Consider the following 24,317-nt stretch of genomic DNA (forward strand, 5'->3'; position numbering starts at 1 on the left):
GCTCTGCTACATCACCATTACTGAACCTTGCATTGCCTGACTGCTCTCCTAATTATCACTTCTGTACTGCATGCCCAGCTCTGCTACATCACCATTACTGAACCTTGCATTGCCTGACTGCTCTAATTATTGCTTCTGTACCGCATGCCCAGCTCTGCTACATCATCATTACTGAACCTTGCATTGCCTGACTGCTCTCCTAATTATCACTTCTGTACTGCATGCCCAGCTCTGCTACATCACCATTACTGAACCTTGCATTGCCTGACTGCTCTATCGCTTCTGTACTGCATGCCCAGCTCTGCTACATCATCATTACTGAACCTTGCATTGCCTGACTGCTCTCCTGATCATCGCTTCTGTACTGCATTCCCAGCTCTGCTACATCACCATTACTGAACCTTGCATTGCCTGACTGCTCTATCGCTTCTGTACTGCATGCCTAGCTCTGCTACATCACCATTACTGAACCTTGCATTGCCTGACTGCTCTCCTAATTATCACTTCTGTACTGCATGCCCAGCTCTGCTACATCACCATTACTGAACCTTGCATTGCCTGACTGCTCTAATTATTGCTTCTGTACCGCATGCCCAGCTCTGCTACATCATCATTACTGAACCTTGCATTGCCTGACTGCTCTCCTAATTATCACTTCTGTACTGCATGCCCAGCTCTGCTACATCACCATTACTGAACCTTGCATTGCCTGACTGCTCTATCGCTTCTGTACTGCATGTCCAGCTCTGCTACATCATCATTACTGAACCTTGCATTGCCTGACTGCTCTCCTGATCATCGCTTCTGTACTGCATTCCCAGCTCTGCTACATCACCATTACTGAACCTTGCATTGCCTGACTGCTCTATCGCTTCTGTACTGCATGCCTAGCTCTGCTACATCACCATTACTGAACCTTGCATTGCCTGACTGCTCTCCTGATGATCGCTTCTGTACCGCATGCCAAGCTCTGCTACATCACCATTACTAAAAGATGCATTGCCTGACTGCTCTATCGCTTCTGTACTGCATGCCTAGCTCTGCTACATCACCATTACTGAACCTTGCATGGCCTGACTGCTCTCCTGATCATCGCTTCTGTACTGCATTCCCAGCTCTGCTACATCACCATTACTGAACCTTGCATTGCCTGACTGCTCTATCGCTTCTGTACTGCATGCCCAGCTCTGCTACATCACCATTACTGAACCTTGCATTGCCTGACTGCTCTATCGCTTCTGTACCGCATGCCCAGCTCTGCTACATCATCATTACTGAACCTTGCATGGCCTGACTGCTCTCCTGATGATCGCTTCTGTACCGCATGCCAAGCTCTGCTACATCACCATTACTAAAAGTTGCATTGCCTGACTGCTCTATCGCTTCTGTACTGCATGCCTAGCTCTGCTACATCACCATTACTGAACCTTGCAGCAAGAGGCTAGCAAGAGGCACTGAAGTTGTGAGTCCATTTATGTTTCTCGACCAGAACTGAACCAAAGTCATAGTACGAGGGGGTGCAAAATGTTGGACCCCGGTGCTAACCACAGAGCAAACCAGGGATAATTCAGAGATGAAATTATTTGTGTTTTTAGCGCAGAAATGCAGATTTACCATAAGACACTTGCTTGCTGCGCACGGCCTCCGGGCTATGCTCTTGTTCGTGTGTTGCTGGCACACCAGCAATGTGATCCAGGTCGTCCAGTAAAAGAACAGCAGGTTGTCTCCACGCCGCCTCCGCGAATCCTTCCTCCAGAGTCTGGCATAAGCTTTCCAGAGTCTTTCCTGACGGGTCACCATATAAGAAAGGTTACATGCAACCGGCGACTTCATTTTCTTATTACAGATTAATGGCGGCTATTACAGCTTCCATATCTGTCTTCTGTCTATAGGATCAGTGTAATGAACCAGGAAGCTCAGGATGAACAACACAATAAGTCGAGTACTGCGATGTATGCAATTCAAATGTCTGATGAGTGACATTATGGATACGATGGGCTGGCGATATCCTATTCCTAGCTGACCGAAGGTGGGATCACGAAAAGGGTCTTACTTTTGGTATTGCAGCTCAGTCTCATTCAAGTGAATGGAACGGCTAAAGGAGGATTTCCTCAGATGTTCCTCCTGGCACAGAACAATGTGTGTATACCACTCATCATAAAGTACCTTTTAATAATTTACAGTCGATTTCTTCCACATAAGCTTCCAGGTTGTTGAACGCCTCTTTGCATAATGCTCTGGCCAGAGTGGTCTTTCCACAGCCCTGTGGAAAACAAACAATACATGAACATATAGGGTACAGGGGCTGAATATTGCTCATAACGCATAATACGTCATGATTTCTTCTTCTCCGTTCACATCCAAAGCTTCGATTTGGGAGACAGATGAATATAAATCCGGGGATGTAAAACCCAAACATTTGTCCGATGCATGAGATACAGTGGAGGGTGTAATCACAGGATCCCGTTGTAAAAAAAAAAAAAAAAACATACACTACCGTTCAAAAGTTTGGGGTCATTTAGAAATGTCATTATTTTTGAAAGAAAAGCACATTGAAGCTAACATTAAATGAATGAGAAATCCACTCTATACATTGTTAATGTGGTAAATGACTATTCTAGCTGCAAACGTCTTGTTTTTATTGCAATATCTACAGAGGTGCATAGAGGCCCATTTCCAACAACCACCGCTCCAGTGTTTTAATGGTACATTGTGTTTGCTAACTGTGTAAGAAGGCTAATGGATGTTCAGAAAACCCTAGAAAACCCTTGCACAAGTATGTTAGCCCGGCTGAAAACGGTTTGGCTGATTTGAGAAGCTATAACATTGACCTTCCTTTGAGATGTTGAGAATCTGGAGCATTACATTTGTTTGTTCTATGAAACTCTCAAAATGGCCAGAAAAAGAGAACTTTCATGTGAAACTCGACAGTCTATTCTTGTTCTTAGAAATGAAGGCTATTCCATTCGAGAAATTGCCATGAAACTGAAGATTACCTACACCGATGTGTACTACTCCCTTCAGAGGAGAGCACAAACAGGCTCTAACCAGAGTAGAAAGAGAAGTGGGAGACCCCGCTGCACAACTGAGCAACAAGACAAGGACATTAGAGTCTCTAATGTGAGAAATCGATGTCTCACAGCTCCTCAACTGGCAGCTTCATTAAATAGTACAAGCAAAACGCCAGTGTCAACGTCTACAGTGAAGAGGCGACTCCGGGATGCTGGCCTTCAGGGCAAAGAAAAAGCCATATCTGAGACTGGCTAATAAAAGGAAAAGATTAATATGGGCAAAAGAACACAGACATTGGACAGAGGAAGATTGGAAAAAAGGTTTCTGGACAGGCGAATCAAAGTTTGAGGTGTTTGGATCACACAGAAGAACATTTGTGAGACGCAGAACAACGGAAAAGATGCTGGAAGAGTGCCTGACGCCATCTGTCAAGCATGGTGGAGGTAATGTGATGGTCTGGGGTTGCTTTGGTGCTGGTAAAGTGGGAGATTTGTACAAGGTAAATGGGATTTTGAATAAGGAAGGCTCTCACTCCATTTTGCTATGCCATGCCATACCCTGTGGACAGCGCTTGATTGGAGCCAATTTCATCCTACAACAGGACAATGACCCAAAGCACACCTCCAAATTATGCCTGAACTATTTAGGGAAGAAGCAGGCAGCTGGTATTCTATCTGTAATGGAGGGGCCAGCGCAGTCACCAGATCTGAACCCCATTGAGCATTTGTGGGAGCAGCTTGACCGTATGGTACCCAAAAAAGTGCCCATCAAGCCAATGCAACTTGTGAGAGGGGCTTCAGGAAGCATGGGGGGGAAATGTCTCAAGATTACCTCAGCAAATTAACAGCTAGAATGCCAAAGGTCTGCAATGCTGTAATTGCTGCAAAGGAGCATTCTGTGACGAAAGCAAAGTCTGAAGGAGAAAATTATTCTTTATAATAAAAATCATTATTTCTAACCTTGTCAATGTCTGGACTATATTTTCTATTCATTTTGCAACTCATTTGAGAAATAAAAGTATGAGTTTTCATGGAAAACACAAAATTGTCTGGGTGACCCCAAACTTTTGAACGGTAGTGTATACCACAGTCAACTGCATGGCTATAGATATATATAAAATATATATACTTTAAATGCATTTTTTTTTTTTTTACAACAGGATCCTGCAGTTAAGGATGCCATGCATAGGAGGCGTTCAGATAACGTATACGTCCTGGAGTATATGTCAAAGTCTTTTTTCAAAAACTCCATTTTAGTAGTCAAAATAGCTCTATAATGTCCTTTAAAGTGTTTTTCATTATTTGTGCTACACTACCCCTTCTCTACCGTGTCACCACTACATGTACCTTTGTTTACTTGCAGCCCTCCTGGCAGCTGAGTATTTTTCAGACCCCCATAGCGGTAACCCCGTCACATTTTACCTTTTTCCGCCTCCTCTACTCCGTCCCGCTGCACCTGTGCTAGGGGTAGCTGCATCCTCCTAATTCTGGCTGTCAATTACGGTGACGTCAGTCATGAAAACCAATCAACGGACCAGAAAAAGCCCCCCAGAGATCAAGTGCTGCGGCCCCACGGTCAGACCCCCAGAGATCAAACACTGACCAAGCATTTTATATCCAGGTTTGTGGTATAAACCCTCTTTAAAATATTTTAAAAATATTAATCAAGTGGTGTTTGCCTTTTAAAGGGGTATTCCCATCTTTTAAGGAGATGACGTATCGCTGGCATGTACCATAACTATGATTAGTGGGGTTCTGACCTCTGGGACAGTCACTGATCCAGAGAGTGAAGAGGACGCAGCATGTCTATTTTTTCCCTGTGCAGAGTCATCCAGGCCTCTGACCGGGGCACAACTGTGCAGGAGAAAAATTGTAAAGGGGACCTAGTGCTAAACCAGCACTACAATCTCATCATCCTTAGGATCGGAGGCTACCCCAGAATTTGGACCTCCACCAATTATATCCTACAGATACACCATCACTTTATAAAATGGAAATGCCCCTTTATATGTTCTGCCTATTGCATAAAGCACTCGGATGCTGATACCTTTGGTCCAGATAGGAGGATGGCTCCACTGCGAAGTCCAGATGCCGTGGAGACAAACTGTCTGGATAATGGACGTCCCATTAGACAGTGAACAATATGGTCGTAGCAGGTTGTCAGTAAGCCATCGACACCACTGTAATACAAAAGAACCTGTATATAAATCCCTTCTGTATAAAAGCTGCTACAAGCCTAGAAGCTGAAGGGCCGATCAGGTGCAGGATGACCACCGACCGGGAGAAGGAAGCAGCCACACAGCTGTAGCTAAATGAGAACATGTTTTGTGTTTGAAGCCACCACTAGGGGGAGCCCACTGCATACCTATCTGTAAAGTCTGAATTAACCCCTTCCCGCTGCATTTTTCTGCTTTTGTTTTTCTCTTCCCCTGACTACCGAAAGGGACGTGTCTTTTTTTTTTTCTATTTGAGCGGTTGTTTTCATTTTTTTTTTTTGCACAAATTGTAGTTTTAATACCACCATTTAATTTACTATACGATGAAAAAAAAATCTGCAATTATTTTTTAAAAAAAACGTTTAATTATTAATGTTCTCGACTGTTTTTAAATCTATTTTTTTTATTTTTTTTTAAGAGACTTGAACATGTGACTGATTGATCTTTGTTACAATACATGCAATACTCCTGTATTGCAGTCTATTTTCCTGCCATCAGTCTCATGTTTAAGAGGTTGTCCACCTTTTGGAATATATATATATATATATATATATATATATTTTTTTTTTTTTAACTTAAATAAATGTATTTGGGCTCCGCTATTCATTCTAACCGCTTAGATGCCGTGATCACTAATAACTGCTGAATCTAAGAGGTCACACGATGGTGATCAGAGTCATCTCCGATCACGGTAGCGTCAGATAGGTGGTCATCTGTGTAACAGCAGGCACCACCCGCATATGGAGCCGGCTTAGATACCACAGCTGTAGTTACACCTATGGTCTGTACATTAAGAATCTACAACATATGTAAAGAAAAATGGGAATTTTCTTCATACCCCAGTCTGTTCATCTGCAGGTAGGTGAGGTTTTGATCAGGTTGCTGGAGAGCGGTAGGACTGTCTGGCGGAGTGAAATCTAGATCCACCTATATGAGATAAAAGAGACTTTAGTATTACTGGTAATAGAAGCTGGGGACCTATAAATGCATCACAGACTGGTCTATCCGATTATAGATGCACAGTGATCATTAGTCCTGAGCAATTATCACTGATTCACTGCGGGAAAAAGTCTCATCATGGCCGCCCTTTGCTAAAAACTGAACCTAGCACAATTTATAGGTGTGAAAAAGGTGCAATCAGCTCATCTGTCCGGGTGCACGGCAAAATACTCCAGTAATAGCAACAGTCCAAACGATAGCCGGCACTCACATCTTCTTAAAAGAATTGCTTTATTGATCGAGTAGTATAAAAGGCACAAAAAATTGTTGAACACAACAGGTACATAAATTAAAAAGGCAGAAAAGAAATATCCGCTGCGCTCACAGGCAACAGGTTTCAGACCTGCATGGTCCTTTGTCAAGCCTAAAGGACAAAGGATCGTGTAGGTGTGAAACATGTTGCCTGGGAGCGGAGCGGATATTTCTTTTCTGCCTTTGTGCTGTTGTGTGCAACCATTTTTTGTGTCTTTTATACTACTGGATCAATAAAGTAATTCTTTTAATAACCTATAAGTGGTTATTTAGGACACCGCTCTGACATTGTCCTAGTCATCCTCCCCCCACCACATCGTACTGAGCCCCTCATTACCAGCATAGGGCACAACTTCTCTAATAAATTATCTTACTTGATATTTACATGAATTTTAGTCTTCTGTAGGAAATCTTGACACAACATGAATATTTCGCCCGGTCTTGCTGATTCTGAAGAATCCTGAGGACTGAATGAGAATTCTGCAATTTCTGTAGGGAAAAAAAAAAATTAACACTTAAAGGGGGTAATCATTTACAATTTTTTTCCTCCTCCCTGTAGTGTAATCCTCCTCTTATATCCCATCCGTGTCTTCAGATCTGTCTCGCATCTTTTTCTGGCCCCATCTCCTCCATACTTATCTCTCTGCTTAGTTGTGCCCATGTGACCCCTGTACACTATGTTTCCCTCAGTCCCTTGCTTCTTCTCCAGGCTCCTGCTGTCCCCCATGCACAGATGACATTAGCTGGTCCTCTAGTTGCTCTGTGATCTGGTAATGGCCCCCGGGGCAGAGCGTGGTGTCTAATATTATATCTATAAATGTGATTCTTGACTGTCTCGGCCATGTGCACCCTGTGTGGTGAGGACGGTGCAATCACCAATTCACTAGGATTTACAGCCACTGAGCTGTGATTGATATTAGGGGAATAGCCCTGTAATGACAGGTGTCCCCACAGATCGCAGCTGACGCTGATCACGGGGGTCTCAGAAGGAAGACACTTTGCTAACAGATATTGAATATAGAAGACCCTTCAGAAAAATGGGGATTGTCCAAAACAGACAACCTCTTTAGGTAATAAAGCCGAGGCAAAAAGAAGCCACTGTCCTGGGATCCACTGCCCAGTCTCTACCATGAGCACCAGACCAACACATGGTTCATAAAGGGGTTCTCTCACTAAGTTAACCCTTTCTCATATACCCCTTTTAGAGTACACGGACAGAGGAGTGTGAGTATATTATGGAAGTATTATATTAGGCACTGTATGGAGGTACTATTTGGGCACTGTATGCAGGTACTGTTTGGGCACTGTATGGAGGTACTATTTGGGCACTGTATGGAGGTACTATTTGGGCACTGTATGGAGATATTGTTTGGGCACGGTATGCAGGTATTGTTTGGGCACGGTATGGAGGTATTATTTGAGCACTGTATGGAGGTATTATGTGAGCACTATATGGAGGTATTATGTGAGCACTATATGGAGGTATTATTTGAGCACTGTATGGAGGTATTATGTGAGCACTATATGGCGGTATTATGTGAGCACTATATGGCGGTATTATGTGAGCACTATATGGAGGTATTATTTAGGCACAGTATGGAGGTATTATTGGAGTACTATATGCCAGAATTATTTAGGCACTTTATGGAGGTATTATTTGAGCACTGTATGGAGGTATTATTTGGGTACAGTATGGAGGTATTATTTGAGCACTGTATGGAGGTATTATTTGGGTACAGTATGGAGGGATTACTTGGGCACGGTATGGAGGGATTACTTGGGCACGGTATGGAGGGATTACTTGGGCACGGTATGGAGGGATTACTTGGGCACGGTATGGAGGGATTACTTGGGCATGGTATGGAGGGATTACTTGGGCACGGTATGGAGGGATTACTTGGGCATGGTATGGAGGGATTACTTGGGCACGGTATGGAGGGATTACTTGGCACGGTATGGAGGGATTATTTGGGCACGGTATGCAAGGATTATTTGGGCACTGCTATATGGTGGTATTATTTAGGCACTATATGGAGGCATTATTTGGGCACAGTATGGATGTATTAGTTGGGCACTGTATGGAGGTATTATTTTACCACTGTATGAAGGAAGAAGTGGCTTACACACAATCGCTTGTCAAGGATCCTTTACAGATCTTAATGTGGTCCAGAGTCAAGTCCTCTATATATGCACGGTATATGAAATATAAAAGTGTAATCTCCATGTAAACCAGATCCCCAAAAATGTATAATAAATAAACCCTTTGTCAAATTAAAGAAGTTGTCTGATAAAAAAATAGTCATCACCACTACATTTTGCAACAGGGATAAAGTTGCCGCATTCTGCCGATCTGTGTGAGTCCCAGAGACTGGGCCCCCACTGATCAGCAAGCTATCGCCTATCCTGCCAGTAGGTGTTAAAGGGGTTGTCCAGTGAAAACAAGTTAAGTTACAGATTTACAAATATTCATGTCAGTAAATTAAGAAAACATCCTATTATTACTTGCCTTCACCAACAGAGAGCTGTGCGGTATCTGTTTTCCCTGAAATCCACGGTGAGGATGAGGTACTGTGCGAGTGCAGCCACGAGCTGAACGCAGATTTTATCTCTTCGGCTGTAATGCCTTTATCCTTCAAACATAACAGTCAGGACGGTATTAAAGCTGATTTTAGGTCCTACCATTTCTGTGTTTGCTGAAATCTGAATAACTTGGACCAGGAAAATACCGTTAAACAAAAATAAACCTTCAGATGGCGAGACGATTGATCATGGTGTATGTAGTTTCCAAAGGTTATTAAGCCACTGACCTAAACACAGGATATAAATACACTTTGTGCTGCTGGATCATAGAACACACAGTCGTATAGGGCTGCTGAAATGTCTTTCCTCCATGCTTTACACTGCAGCCTTTTAGAATGTTTGTGCATCTTGGATAAATTTGAAAACAGATTTTTTTTTTTCAATAACTTCCTACACTTGCTATTGCCCGAAAAATCTGTATCTGTGCGTCTTCCATGGGACAATTACGCTACAGTAACTCACCAAGCACTGCCTCGAGTGCAGCGTGATCGATGAAGGGATTTTGGGCCGGGGTTCCATTGACTGTATCCTGACAGCGGAGGATATATTAACGTTCAGGTTCTTTCTTAATCTCTCAGGAATCTGCATAAAGACAATATATGAAAAAAAAAAATCATATAAATCAAGAAACACAATACGGTCATATCATATCACAATGTGCATGACGCCACACCTAGCTACTCTGTCCTTCCCCCTTACTTTACACTGCAGCTCTGCTTGCTCTGATGCTATGCTAGGAAATGCACACAGTGACTCTCGCTCTGGAGGTCCTTTCCTGTGCTATATTATACAGACAACTCATTGATATCAATGGGCACCATGTAACGCTTCATGTCCTCAATAGTGGTGCTGCAAGAATACTGCACACTTATTGACAGGTGTGCGCAAATATTACAGCTGATCGCTGGGGGGCAGAGCAAGAGGATAGTCCAGCGGCCATGCCAGTAGTCTGTGGCCGGACTAGACAGGATGGGAGTCATATATATATCCTACAAAAGTAGGAGGGCTACACAAGTTAAACCGGAAGAACCCTCGGAAGAAGCTAAAGCGAAACGCGCGTTAGGGGTACTTCCGGTAGGACCCACACAGGTTTTATGAACTCCTTTATTCAAACTCTCCTTAGGTTATTTTGCTTTAATTGCAGTAAGGGATTCTGAAACATATCGTTTGTATCTTTTATATGTGTTGCCTGAAACTGTCTCTATATAGTCTTATTTTGAGCATATCAGTAGGACTGTGTGTTTATAATATGCGTCATGGCTCTGTATGTGATACCGACGTTGTGCTGGGCCTTCCAATCAAAAAAGACGGCAGGTGTTCCAGCAGGTATGAGGACGTTCGCAAAGCTCCTGTCGAAAGGCCAGTGAATACTGACGTGGTGACTGACCAGGGTCCTGAAAATCGATTTGTTCAACTCTGCAAACCTACACAGTTTTTTTATATATATTTTAGTGGTTAAGAAAAATTAAAAAAAAAATTGTAAACAAAATAATAAAAATTCATTTGTCTCAATTTTCCGAAGCCCATAATTTTTTTACTCTTCCGTCAATGGTGCTGCATCTGGGCTCGTTTCTTGCATTTTGCGCTGTGGTTTTTATTGATACCAGTTTGTAGTACGTAAAACATTTTGATCGCTTCTTATTGTCTATTTTAGAGCAATTCTGACGTTAAGATTTATTTTTCTTTATTCACCTCATGGGTCGATTAAGTTTTTTATTATCATACATCGGACTTTTATGAACACTGCGAGTTCGAATAAGGGTTTTTTTTTTGCTTTTTATTGTCAGATGGGAAAAAGGGAAGCGATTAGATTTTTATGGTTTTTTTTTTTAATTTCTGTAAAAACATTTTTTATTACATTTCACTTTCTTTTTTTCAGTCGTCCTTCAGGACTTGTCGTTATTTGATCATTTGTATATACACTGCAATACTTCAGTATTGTGATAAACAGTCAAAATAACTATCTGGTATGAAGCCCAGACGATCACCTTTTTCTTACAGGTTTGGGGCATTTTTGGGGAAACTGGACAGATTTTCAGCCTCCGGTCATTAGCAAAAGGTATTTTTTTTTCACCCTTAGCAAACAGAAATATTGTATACTGTGAAGAATTAACACACAATACTTCCAACAGAAAAAAAAAGACTGGCCTTATATTGCCCATAGCATCCAATCAGAACTGAGCTTTCATTAATTAAACTGCTCTGTAAAAATAAAAGCTGCATTGTGATTGGTTGCAGTCAGGTCAGTAGGTCCAAAGGCCTAAATTTATCAACATTAATGCAAGAGAAAAGTAGAATAGTTGCTTATTGCGCCTATAGTTTTTTTTTTTTTTTTTTACTTTATTTTTCAGTCCCCATAGGGGACGTAAACCTACGATTGTTTGATCGCTTATGATATATACTGTAATACTGAAGTATCGGAGTATATATCACAATCAATCAGTATCAGAGTATATATCACAATCAATCAGTATCGGAGTATATATCACAATCAATAGCAGGTGCAAGGCCCTACAGAGACTAAAAAAAATAAAATAAAAAAGTTTTTTTTTTAAATATGTATAAAAATATATACTTGAGTGATTCAGTATTTAGTAAAAATCCCAGCATGTGGCTGGTCTCTACAGGGGCCCCTTCAGCAGTCCCCAGGCTGCCATTGAAACCCATGGGCACTCCACGATGACAGGAGGTTAGTTACGTGTTGAACGGCAGAGATCAGAGGTATCTCCGATCCCTGCTGTTAGAGGCAGGCTCCGGCTGTATAACACAGTCGGCACTAGCCCTGCGTAGAGCGGGCTCAACTCCTGAATCCGCTCCATGACATCTTAATACGTCTTGGAACAGGAAAGGGATCAGTAACCCCTTAAAACCGCTAAAGTGACTTATTTATCAATGATTATTGGACGGTCGTTGTAGCCACTGACCCAAACTTTTGCAATATGTGTATTTCCATTTCTGGTGTCATAGTCAATGACGTCTTTGAGATCCTCAAACCCGTGCCACACAATCTTCACCACGGCTTCAGGCATCTCTGTGGCCTCCTCGTTCGTCCCGTCAGATCGCTCCACACTCAGCTTGCTACTCTTTTTTTTCCGTCTCTTAGGAGAAGGGATTTCGACAATTGTCCCATAGGATACAACCACGTCTGGAAGTAAACCTGGAGGCTCTGGATACCATAGGAAAACCTGAACCGTGTTCTCATCTGTATGGTCTAGGAACGCTCGGCTATTTCTTACGATGGGAGGAACATGGCGGGAAACCCGGAAAACCGCTCCTAGGCTAACGCTTTTCAGCACAGTCCTCCCAAAGACGTCCTTATCGAGGCCGCGAGGAGTCAGGGAGGGATTTTTTCCCAGAGCCCAAGAAAAGAGATTTCCAAAAGAGTCCCATATGCTGGAGACCTCCGGAGGGGGCATTTTGGAGGTTTCACTCTTGTCTTTGAGTGAGGAGGTATCGCTGCTACTTGTGGTTCCATGAGTTGTTCTATGGGATCCAAGATCGTATTCTGCAGGGGGCAAATGTGACAACACCTTCTCAGAGGTTCTGTTTTTCGGAGTCACGATTAACTCTGTCAGAGGTTCCAGTCGGCCATAACTTGCAGCCGGAGTCAAAGCTCCTGGAGATAAAAAAAAATAGGTTTTAGAAGTGTAAAATGTTTTTGCTCCCATCTTCTTTACATAGCACCAACATATTCTGCAGCGCTGTACAGCGATAACCGTCACCCTCTCAAGCATCTAAATACCTTATTACAAACACACAGCAGTGACATCACATGCACGTGTTATCTACTGTATATAGAGGTGTTATCAGTCATTGTACAGGAGGGGGAGGAGGTGAGCTGTGATATCACCTATTGTGAATGGTGGATCCTGTGTTATCTACTGTATATAGAGGTGTTATCAGTCATTGTACAGGAGGGGGAGGAGGTGAGCTGTGACATCACCTATTGTGAATAGTGAATCCTGTGTTATTTACTGTATATAGAGGTGTTATCAGTCATTGTACAGGAGGAGGAGGTGAGCTGTGACATCACCTATTGTGAATGGTGGATCCTGTGTTATCTACTGTATATAGAGGTGCTATCAGTCATTGTACAGGAGGAGGAGGTGAGCTGTGACATCACCTATTGTGAATGGTGGATCCTGTGTTATCTACTGTATATAGAGGTGCTATCAGTCATTGTACAGGAGGAGGAGGAGGTGAGCTGTGACATCACCTACTGTGAATGGTGGATCCTGTATTATCTACTGTATATAGAGGTGTTATCAGTCATTGTACAGGAGGAGGAGGAGGTGAGCTGTGACATCACCTATTGTGAATGGTGGATCCTGTGTTATCTACTGTATATAGAGGTGTTATCAGTCATTGTACAGGAGGACGAGGTGAGCTGTGACATCAGCTATTGTGAATGGTGAATCCTGTGTTATCTACTGTATATAGGTGTTATCAGTCATTGTACAGGAGGAGGAGGTGAGCTGTGACATCACCTATTGTGAATGGTGGATCCTGTGTTATCTACTGTATACAGAGGTGTTATCAGTCATTATACAGGAGGAGGTGAGCTGTGACATCACCTATTGTGAATGGTGGATCCTGTGTTATCTACTGTATACAGAGGTGTTATCAGTCATTGTACAGGAGGAGGAGGTGAGCTGTGACATCACCTATTGTGAATGGTGGATCCTGTGTTATCTACTGTATATACAGGTGTTATCAGTCATTGTACAGGAGAAGGAGGAGGTGATTGTGACATCACCTACTGTGAATGGTGGCTCCTGTGTTATCTACTGTATATAGAGGTGTTATCAGTCACCGTACAGGAGGGGGAGGAGGTGAGCTGTGACATCACCTATTGTGAATGGTGGATCCTGTGTTATCTACTGTATATAGAGGTGTTATCAGTCATTGTACAGGAGGAGGAGGTGAGCTGTGACATCACCTATTGTGAATGGTGGATCCTGTGTTATCTACTGTATACAGAGGTGTTATCAGTCATTGTACAGGAGGAGGAGGAGGTGAGCTGTGACATCGCCTATTGTGAATGGTGGATCCTGTGTTATCTACTGTATACAGAGGTGTTATCAGTCATTGTACAGGAGGAGGAGGAGGTGAGCTGTGACATCACCTATTGTGAATGGTGGATCCTGTGTTATCTACTGTATATAGAGGTGTTATCAGTCATTGTACAGGAGGAGGAGGTGAGCTGTGACATCACCTATTGTGAATGGTGGATCCTGTGTTATCTACTGTATACAGAGGTGTTATCAGTCATTGTACAGGAGGAGGAGGAGGTGAGCTGTGACATCACCTATTGTGAATGGTGGATCCTGTGTATCTACTGTATATAGAGGTGTTATCAGTCATTGTACAGGAGGAGGAGGAGGAGGTGAGCTGTGACATCACCTATTGTGAATGGTGGATCCTGTGTTATCTACTGTATATAGAGGTGTTATCAGTCATTGTACAGGAGGAGGAGGTGAGCTGTGATATCACCTATTGTGAATGGTGGATCCTGTGTTATCTACTGTATATAGAGGTGTTATCAGTCATTGTACAGGAGGAGGAGGTGAGCTGTGATATCACCTATTGTGAATGGTGGATCCTGTGTTATCTACTGTATATAGAGGTGTTATCAGTCATTGTACAGGAGAGGGAGGAGGTGACTGTGACATCAACTACTGTGAATGGTGGATCCTGTGTTATCTACTGTATATAGAGGTGTTATCAGTCATTGTACAGGAGAGGGAGGAGGTGACTGTGACATCAACTACTGTGAATGGTGGATCCTGTGTTATCTACTGTATATAGAGGTGTTATCAGTCATTGTACAGGAGGAGGTGGAGGTGAGCTGTGACATCACTTATTGTGAATGGTGCCTCCTGTGTTATCTACTGTATATAGAGGTGTTATCAGTCATTGTACAGGAGGAGGAGGAGGAGGTGAGCTGTGACATCACCTATTGTGAATGGTGGATCCTGTGTTATCTACTGTATATAGAGGTGTTATCAGTCATTGTACAGGAAGAGGAGGTGAGCTGTGACATCACCTACTGTGAATGGTGGATCCTGTGTTATCTACTGTATATAGAGGTGTTATCAGTCATTGTACAGGAGGAGGAGGAGGTGAGCTCTGATATCACCTATTGTGAATAGTGGATCCTGTGTTATCTACTGTATATAGAGGTGTTATCAGTCATTGTACAGGAGAGGGAGGAGGTGATTGTGACATCACCTATTGTGAATGGTGGCTCCTGTGTTATCTACTGTATATAGAGGTGTTATCAGTCACCGTACAGGAGGGGGAGGAGGTGAGCTGTGACATCACCTATTGTGAATGGTGGCTCCTGTTATCTACTGTATATAGAGGTGTTATCAGTCATCGTACAGGAGGGGGAGGAGGTGAGCTGTGACATTACCTATTGTGAATGGTGGCTCCTGTGTTATCTACTGTATATAGAGGTGTTATCAGTCATCGTACAGGAGGGGAGGAGGTGAGCTGTGACATCACCTATTGTGAATGGTGGATCCTGTGTTATCTACTGTATATAGAGGTGTTATCAGTCATTGTACAGGAGGAGGAGGAGGCGAGCTGTGACATCGCCTATTGTGAATGGTGGATCCTGTTCTCTACTGTATATAGAGGTGTTATCAGTCATTGTACAGGAGGAGGAGGTGAGCTATCACCTATTGTGAATGGTGGATCCTGTGTTATCTACTGTATATAGAGGTGTTATCTCTCATTGTACAGGAGGAGGAGGAGGTGAGCTGTGACATCACCTATTGTGAATGGTGGCTCCTGTGTTATCTACTGTATATAGAGGTGTTATCAGTCATTGTACAGGAGGAGGTGTGCTGTGATATCACCTATTGTGAATGGTGGATCCTGTGTTATCTACTGTATATAGAGGTGTTATCAGTCATTGTACAGGAGGAGGAGGAGGCGAGCTGTGACATCACCTATTGTGAATGGTGGATCCTGTTCTCTACTGTATATAGAGGTGTTATCAGTCATTGTACAGGAGAGGGAGGAGGTGATTGTGACATCACCTATTGTGAATGGTGGCTCCTGTGTTATCTACTGTATATAGAGGTGTTATCAGTCACCGTACAGGAGGGGGAGGAGGTGAGCTGTGACATCACCTATTGTGAATGGTGGCTCCTGTTATCTACTGTATATAGAGGTGTTATCAGTCATTGTACAGGAGGAGGAGGTGTGCTGTGATATCACCTATTGTGAATGGTGGATCCTGTGTTATCTACTGTATATAGAGGTGTTATCAGTCATTGTACAGGAGGAGGAGGTGGGGAGCTGTGATATCACCTATTGTGAATGGTGGATCCTGTGTTATCTACTGTATATAGAGGTGTTATCAATCATTTTAATAATTAGACTGCTAGAAAGACATCTGTACATAACAGGAAATATGTGTCTAGTATTAGAGCCAGTGGCCAGATTGAAAATTACAAGACTTCTGATCTTTATTTAACTTAAATTAAAAAAAAACTAAGATAAAAACCAGATACAATAGGTAATTTTCTGCTAACACTTTGTTGATAAGAAGACCATAGTCAAACTGTTTAATTTTATGACACAACCATAATTAATGCAAGTAATAGAATCAACACCAGACATATCGGCCAAAGCCGCCACAGAATATAATAAACGAGTCCCCCGACCATATACAGTACGTCGGACTAGTGTACACCGGTATTCTTTATTTTCCTTTATGGAAAATGATTGTAGAGGTATAAGAGGGGATGCATGCAGGGTGGGAGTCCATAGGGGATGTAAGCTAATATATAGCATGCAGCTACATACATCATGTATACATATAGGTCAGAAGAACGGACCCGTAATGACGTGACTTATGTCAGAGAGAGATCGAAGATATAAAGTAGGAGATCGTTCTATTCTACGGCGTCCAGATATGTATTGATGCGTATAGAAGGGAATATGGTGGTATATGGGCTATATACTACTACTCACCTATCTGAAGGTATATACACGTGTGCAGATCCACCCACACTGGAAACACGGCTTTGGGGTAAACTATGCGGATCTGGTCCAGAAGGTGCATTTCAAGGGCAGATGCATGCAGCTCCTGAGAACACACAGAGGTTAATACCGCTGTAGGATATGTCATCCATCAGACTCTGAACGTCGACTCTGTAATTGTGGTCACTGCCCACACAAATAAAGCCACGGCAGGAACTCAGTAACCGCCCTCCCCGGCTATAGAGTTGAAGAGCTAATTTTCCTGTATGTTATATTAACCCCTTCCTGTCATGGCCAATTTTCATTTTTGCACTTTCATTTTTTCCTCCCCTTCTTCCAAGAGCCATAAATCGTTTTTTTTGTTGTCATCATAGCCGTATGCGGGATTCTTTTTTTTTTTTTCCTTTTGCAGGACGAGTTGTAGTTTTGAATGATGCCATTTACATTACCACGTATTACACTGAAAAAAGAGGGGGGTGAGGAATCCAAAATGTGGTAAAATGGTGGGGAAAAAAAATGCAATTCCACCATTGTATTTTTATTTTTTATTTTTATTTTATGGCATTCATGAGGCAGTAAAAAAAAAAAAAAAATTGACACAATGATTCTTCTGTCTACAGGGACACCAAACTTACATGGTATATTTATATTTAACCCCTTAACTACCGGTGCCGTATTAGTACGCATATTTGCGTACTGCCCGTTCAGTGAGGGCTGCTGCGCTGAGCCCTCACTGAACGGAGCACATGTCAGCTGATTCTTACAGCTGACATGTGCCCGCAACAGCCGCGGGTGGAATCGCGATCCACCCGCGGCTGTTAACATGTTAAATGCCGCTGTCAATCTCCGACAGCGGCATTTAACGCGCACTTCCGGGTAGCTCGTCATAAGCCCCGCCCACCGGCGACCCCGTCACGTGATCGCGGGTCGCCGATGGGCGTGCATGACAACCCAGGGTCTGCAGCAGACGCCTGTGGTTGTCATGATCTCGTCGCTATGAGCGCCACCTAGTGGTCGGTGCTCATAGCACAGGACCATTTCTGCTGCATGCAGGGGACCTGCTCGTCCCCTGTATGTAGCAGAGGCGATCGGACAGTTGCTGCTTCTAGTCTCCTATGGAGACTATTGAAGCATGCAAAAAGTAAAAAAAAAAACTTTTTAAAAATATAAAAAAAAAAAAATATATAAAAGTTTAAATCACCCCCCTTTCGCCCCATTCAAAATAAAATATAAAAAAAAAACCCCCTACATACACATATTTGGTATCGCCGCGTTCAGAATCGCCCGATCTATCAATATAAAAAAGAATTAATCCGATCGGTAAACGGTGTAACGAGAAAAAAATTCTAAACGCCAGAATTACGTTTTTTGGTCGCCGCAAAATTGCAATAAAATGCAATAACGGGCGATCAAAACATCGGATCTACCCAAAATGTTATCAATAAAAACGTCAGCCCGGTGCGCAAAAAATAAGCCATCAACCAGCCCCAGATCACGAAAAATGGAGACGCTACGGGTCTTAGAAAATGGCGCTATTTTTTTTTTTTTTTTAACCAAATTTTGGAATTTTTTTTCACCACTTAAATATAAAAGAACCTATACATGTTTGGTGTCTACGAACTCGTAATGACCTGTAGAATGAGAAGGGCAGGTCAGTTTTAGCATTCAGTGAACGTGGTAAAAAAAATAAATAAAAAACAACTGTGGTATTGCACTTTTTTTGCAATTTTACCGCACTTGGAATTTTTTTCCCGTTTTCCCGTACAGGATATGGTAAAACTAGCAATGGCGTTGAAAAGTACAACTTGTCCCGCAAAAAATAAGCCCTCACATGACCATATTGACCAAAAAATAAAAACGCTATGGCTCTGGGAACAAGGGGAGCAAAAACGAAAATGCAAAAACTGAAAATGCTCCGGGGCTTAAGGGATTTTCCCCACGAACAAAAGTTCATTTTAATCAATAGATCTTGGAATAATAATAATTTCCACAATTGGATGTGTTTAAATAAAATGGTCCTGTGCTGAGATAATCTTATAAATGTGCCCCTGCTGTGTACTGTGTAATGGCTGTGTCTGACCGTACAGGAACATGGTCTGATCATACCACATCTCCTGGGCAGGGGAGGAAGCAAAAGAGTATACAGACATTACAGTATGGGATCACAGATGATTCTTTTTGTGAGATAAAACATTTCTCTGCCTGCTTTTAAACAATGTTTTACTTCAAAGAAAGGATTATATGTGATCCCCTGCTGTAATGTCTGTATCCTCTTTTCCTCCCCTGCCCAGGAGCTGTGGTATGATCAGACCATGTTCCTGTACGGTCAGACACAGCCATTACACAGTACACAGCAGGGGCACATGTATAAGATTATCTCAGCACAGGAACATTTTATTTACACACATCCAATTGTGGAACTTATTATTATTACAAGATCTATTAATTAAAATGTAATTTTGTTCCTCCCCTGCCCAGGAGCTGTGGTATGATGAGACCATGTTTCTGTACGGTCAGACACAGCCATTACACAGTACACAGCAGGGGCACATTTATAAGATTATCTCAGCACAGGAACATTTTATTTAAACACATCCAATTGTGGAACTTATTATTATTACAAGATCTATTAATTAAAATGTAATTTTGTTCCTCCCCTGCCCAGGAGCTGTGGTATGATGAGACCATGTTCCTGCACGGTCAGACACAGCCATTACACAGTACACAGCAGGGGCACATTTATAAGATTATCTCAGCACAGGAACATTTTATTTAAACACATCCAATTGTGGAACTTATTATTATTCCAAGATCGATTGATTAAAATCAACTTTTGTTCGTGAGAAAATCCCTTTAATTAGTGAGAAAAAAATTCAGGAATTTGTAAAAAAAAATAAATAATGGTGCTGTGTGAGAGCTTGTTTTTTGCGTGGCAAGTGGATATTTTTTATAGATATCATTTGCGGTACACTGGATGTTTTGATTGCTTTTTAAGGAGGGAGGTGCAGCAACCGAAAAATGGAAATTCTGGCATTTTGACCTTTTTTCGGCCTGATTGCACTAACTGTACAAGTTAAATAATTTTATATTTTGATAAATTTGACTTTTTTTTTTTATTAATAAGACGATAAGGGGAGAGGGTTCATTTGATTTTTTTTTTATATATATCTTATATTTAGTTTCCTTAAGTGACTTAAAACTGCCATCGTTACCAGCAGATGCTGGCTGTATAAGTCAGACGGCATCTGTTGGACATCGGCTCCATACATCTCCTCTCAACGTGTGCTGCACATGTATGTAACAGGTTAGGAAGTCTTGGACAACCTGTTTAATCTCTATATATTACAAGCCCTCACTTTAAGATGGTCTCTTGAAAAAGTGGTTGTCTTCGATGTGCCCAACACAGCAGACCAGGCGTCAGTTTGCTGGTTATGAATGCATATTGATACCACGGATCTTTATAAATATGTATTCAGAGAGCTCCCAGTTGTGGTAGGTGATATAAAAATAAAAAAAAGCAATTTACCAGTATCTCCCAGTCATCCGCAGACAGAGGCTCCACTATGACTTCCTTACAAGATGGGACATTCCTACACGGCTTGAGGAACACCTGAAAAGAAAAATGAACTCAGAGGAGATGTTACAGGCACCACAGATAGGAGGCTGACCGGCATCTAGGACTCCCTTGAGTAAGACAGGGAAAAAGTTGTTGGTCCTATAATTCATGCTTGCTCTCTATGGGGTCCAGGAGCGTTGCACCAACAGGGCATCATGTCTGCACCTCGGCCATAACTTGTGAACACAGGCTAAGTCCCTGGACAACTCCTAGCATGTCCCCAGAGTTACAGGTGTCATTTTGCAAAAGGCGCCACAGGTGGAAGAGATTCCTTTTAACCAAAATGAGGACGCATTCCTATTCTTTCTTATGGAGATCAAATTTTCATGATTGACTTTCCATAAAAATAGATCTGGTCTCATCCCTTCTCGCTTTAAAGACCAGGACCGGCTGCAGAATTATGGGGGTCCTTGGGCAATAGAGCTCTTTGTTTTTAATTTTATCTCCTCGCCATCCAAAAGCTATAATTTTTTTTTTCCGATTGATTGAGTTGTATCAGATCTTGTTTTTTTTTTTTTTCTTGCAGTACAAGTAGTTTTTAATTGGTGCCATTTTGAGGTCCATACGATTTTATGATCTCTTCTATTCCATTTTATTCTGTGACTGATAACCAGCGATTCTGCCATTTTTTCATTTTATTTTTTTCACTTCTGCGTTCAGCGTATGGGATAAATATTATTAGATATTCTATTGGTTTGGACAGTTCTGCACATGGCGATAATAAAAAAAATAAAATATTTGCTATTATTATTTATTACATTTTATTGACATTGCAGAGAAAGGGAAGGGAGATGAACTTTAAGATTTTTTTTATTTTATAAATATATTTTTATATATATTTTTCATTTTTATATACTATATATATATATATATATATATATATATATATATATATATATATATATACACACACACACACATACATACTTACACATATATATATATGTATATATACACACACACACACATATATATGTGTGTGTATATATATAGTACAGACCAAAAGTTTGGACACATCTTCTCATTTAAAGATTGTTCTGTATTTTCCTGACTATGAAAATTGTACATTCACACTGAAGGCATCAAAACTATGAATTATCACATGTGGAATTATATACTTAACAAAAAAGTGTGAAACAACTGAAAATATGTCTTATATTCTAGGTTCTTCAAAGTAGCCACCTTTTGCTTTGATGACTGCTTTGCACACTCTTGGCATTCTCTTGATGAGCTTCAAGAGGTAGTCACTGGAAATGGTCTTCCATCAATCTTGAAGGAGTTCCCAGAGATGCTTAGCACTTGTTGGCCCTTTTGCCTTCACTCCGCGGTCCAGCTCACCCCAAACCATCTCGATTGGGTTCAGGTCTGGTGACTGTGGAGGCCAGGTCATCTGGCGTAGCACCCCATCACTCCACCTCTTGGTCAAATAGCCCTTACACAGCCTGGAGGTGTGTTTGGGGTCATTGTCCTGTTGAAAAATAAATGATGGTCCAACTAAACGTAAACCGGATGGAATAGCATGCCGCTGCAAGATGCTGTGGTAGCCATGCTGGTTCAGTATGCCTTCAATTTTGAATAAATCCCCAACAGTGTCACCAGCAAAGCACCCCCACACCATCACACCTCCTCCTCCATGCTTCACGGTGGGAACCAGGCATGTAGAGTCCATCCGTTCACCTTTTCTGCATTGCACAAAGACACGGTGGCTGGAACCAAAGATCTCAAGTTTGCACTCATCAGACCAAAGCACAGATTTCCACTGGTCTAATGTCCATTCCTTGTGTTCTTTAGCCCAAACAAGTCTCTTCTGCTTGTTGCCTGTCCTTAGCAGTGGTTTCCTACCAGCTATTTTACCATGAATATATATATATATATAAATACACATATACAGCATATACATATATATATATATATACATATATATATATATACAGTACAGACCAAAAGTTTGGACACACCTTCTCATTTAAAGATTTTTCTGTATTTTCATGACTTTGAAAATTGTACATTCACACTGAAGGCATCAAAACTATGAATTAACACATGTGGAATTATATACTTAACAAAAAAGTGTGAAACAGCTGAAAATAAGTCTTATATTCTAGGTTCTTCAAAGTAGCCACCTTTTGCTTTGATGACTGCTTTGCACACTCTTGGCATTCTCTTGATGAGCTTCAAGAGGTAGTCACCGGAAATTGTTTTCACTTCACAGGTGTGCCCTGTCAGGTTTAATAAGTGGGATTTCTAGCGTTATAAATGGGGTTGGGACCATCAATTGTGCTGTGCAGAAGTCAGGTGGATACACAGCTGATAGTCCTACTGAATAGACTGTTAGAATTTGTATTATGGCAGGAAAAAAGCAGCTAAGTAAAGAAAAACGAGTGGCCATCATTACTTTAAGAAATGAAGGTCAGTCAGTCCGAAAAATTGGGAAAACATTGAACGTGTCCCCAAGTGCAGTTGCAACAACCATCAAGCGCTACAAAGAAACTGGCTCACATGAGGACCGCCCCAGGAAAGGAAGACCAAGAGTCACCTCTGCTTCTGAGGATAAGTTTATCCGAGTCACCAGCCTCAGAAATCGCAGTTTAACAGCAGCTCAGATTAGAGACCAGGTCAATGCCATGCAGAGTTCTAGCAGCAGACACATCTCTACAACAACTGTTAAGAGGAGACTTTGTGCAGCAGGCCTTCATGGTAAAATAGCTGCTAGGAAACCACTGCTAAGGACAGGCAACAAGCAGTAGAGACTTGTTTGGGCTAAAGAACACAAGGAATGGACATTAGACCAGTGGAAATCTGTGCTTTGGTCTGATGAGTCCAAATTTGAGATCTTTGGTTCCAACCACCGTGTCTTTGTGCGACGCCGAAAAGGTGAACGGATGGACTCTACATGCCTGGTTCCCACCGTGAATCATGGAGGAGGAGGTGTGATGGTGTGGGGGTGCTTGGCTGGTGACACTGTTGGGGATTTATTCAAAATTGAGGGCATACTGAACCAGCATGGCTACCACAGCATCTTGCAGCGGCATGCTATTCTATCCGGTTTGCGTTTAGTTGGACCATCATTTATTTTTCAACAGGACAATGACCCCAAACACATCTCCAGGCTGTGTAAGGGCTATTTTACTAAATAGATGACCTGGCCTCCACAGTCACCAGACCTGAACCCAATCAAGATGGTTTGGGGTGAGCTGGACCACAGAATGAAGGCAAAAGGGTCAACAAGTGCTAAGCATCTCTGGGAACTCCTTCAAGATTGTTGGAAGACCATTTCCAGTGACTACCTCTTGAAGCTCATCAAGAGAATGCCAAGAGTGTGCAAAGCAGTCATCAAAGCAAAAGGTGGCTACTTTGAAGAACCTAGAATATAAGACATATTTTCAGTTATTTCACACTTTTTTGTTAAGTATATAATTCCACATGTGTTAATTCATAGTTTTGATGCCTTCAGTGTGAATGTACAATTTTCATAGTCATGAAAATACAGAAAAATCTTTAAATGAGAAGGTGTGTCCAAACTTTTGGTCTGTACTGTATATATATATATATATATATATATATATATATATATATATATATATATATACATATATACATATATACATATACACAGTTGAAACCAGAAGTTTCCATACACTATATAAA

At 41.8% G+C, this 24,317-nt stretch overlaps 1 protein-coding gene across 4 annotated transcripts in view; it reads right to left on the reverse strand.

Annotated features, from left to right (window-relative positions):
* Window positions 1-24,317, reverse strand: part of PEX1 (peroxisomal biogenesis factor 1) — a 71,705-nt gene that overhangs the window by 38,360 nt on the left and 9,028 nt on the right. For all 4 annotated transcript variants that reach the window (XM_073677367.1, XM_073677364.1, XM_073677365.1 and 1 more), the window contains 10 exons: window positions 20,580-20,663; window positions 17,045-17,159; window positions 11,983-12,674; window positions 9,521-9,640; window positions 8,985-9,108; window positions 6,864-6,967; window positions 6,066-6,154; window positions 5,059-5,191; window positions 2,167-2,263; window positions 1,615-1,785 (listed from right to left, as the gene is read on the reverse strand). In XM_073677367.1, coding sequence (XP_073533468.1) covers window positions 1,615-1,785; window positions 2,167-2,263; window positions 5,059-5,191; window positions 6,066-6,154; window positions 6,864-6,967; window positions 8,985-9,108; window positions 9,521-9,640; window positions 11,983-12,674; window positions 17,045-17,159; window positions 20,580-20,663 — 1,729 coding nt within the window. The remainder of the gene's footprint in view (window positions 1-1,614; window positions 1,786-2,166; window positions 2,264-5,058; window positions 5,192-6,065; window positions 6,155-6,863; window positions 6,968-8,984; window positions 9,109-9,520; window positions 9,641-11,982; window positions 12,675-17,044; window positions 17,160-20,579; window positions 20,664-24,317) is intronic.

This window comes from Phyllobates terribilis, unplaced genomic scaffold (assembly GCF_046119375.1).
Source record: "Phyllobates terribilis strain yellow unplaced genomic scaffold, ASM4611937v1 Scaffold_4__5_contigs__length_816908805, whole genome shotgun sequence".
Taxonomy (NCBI): Eukaryota; Metazoa; Chordata; class Amphibia; order Anura; family Dendrobatidae; genus Phyllobates; species Phyllobates terribilis.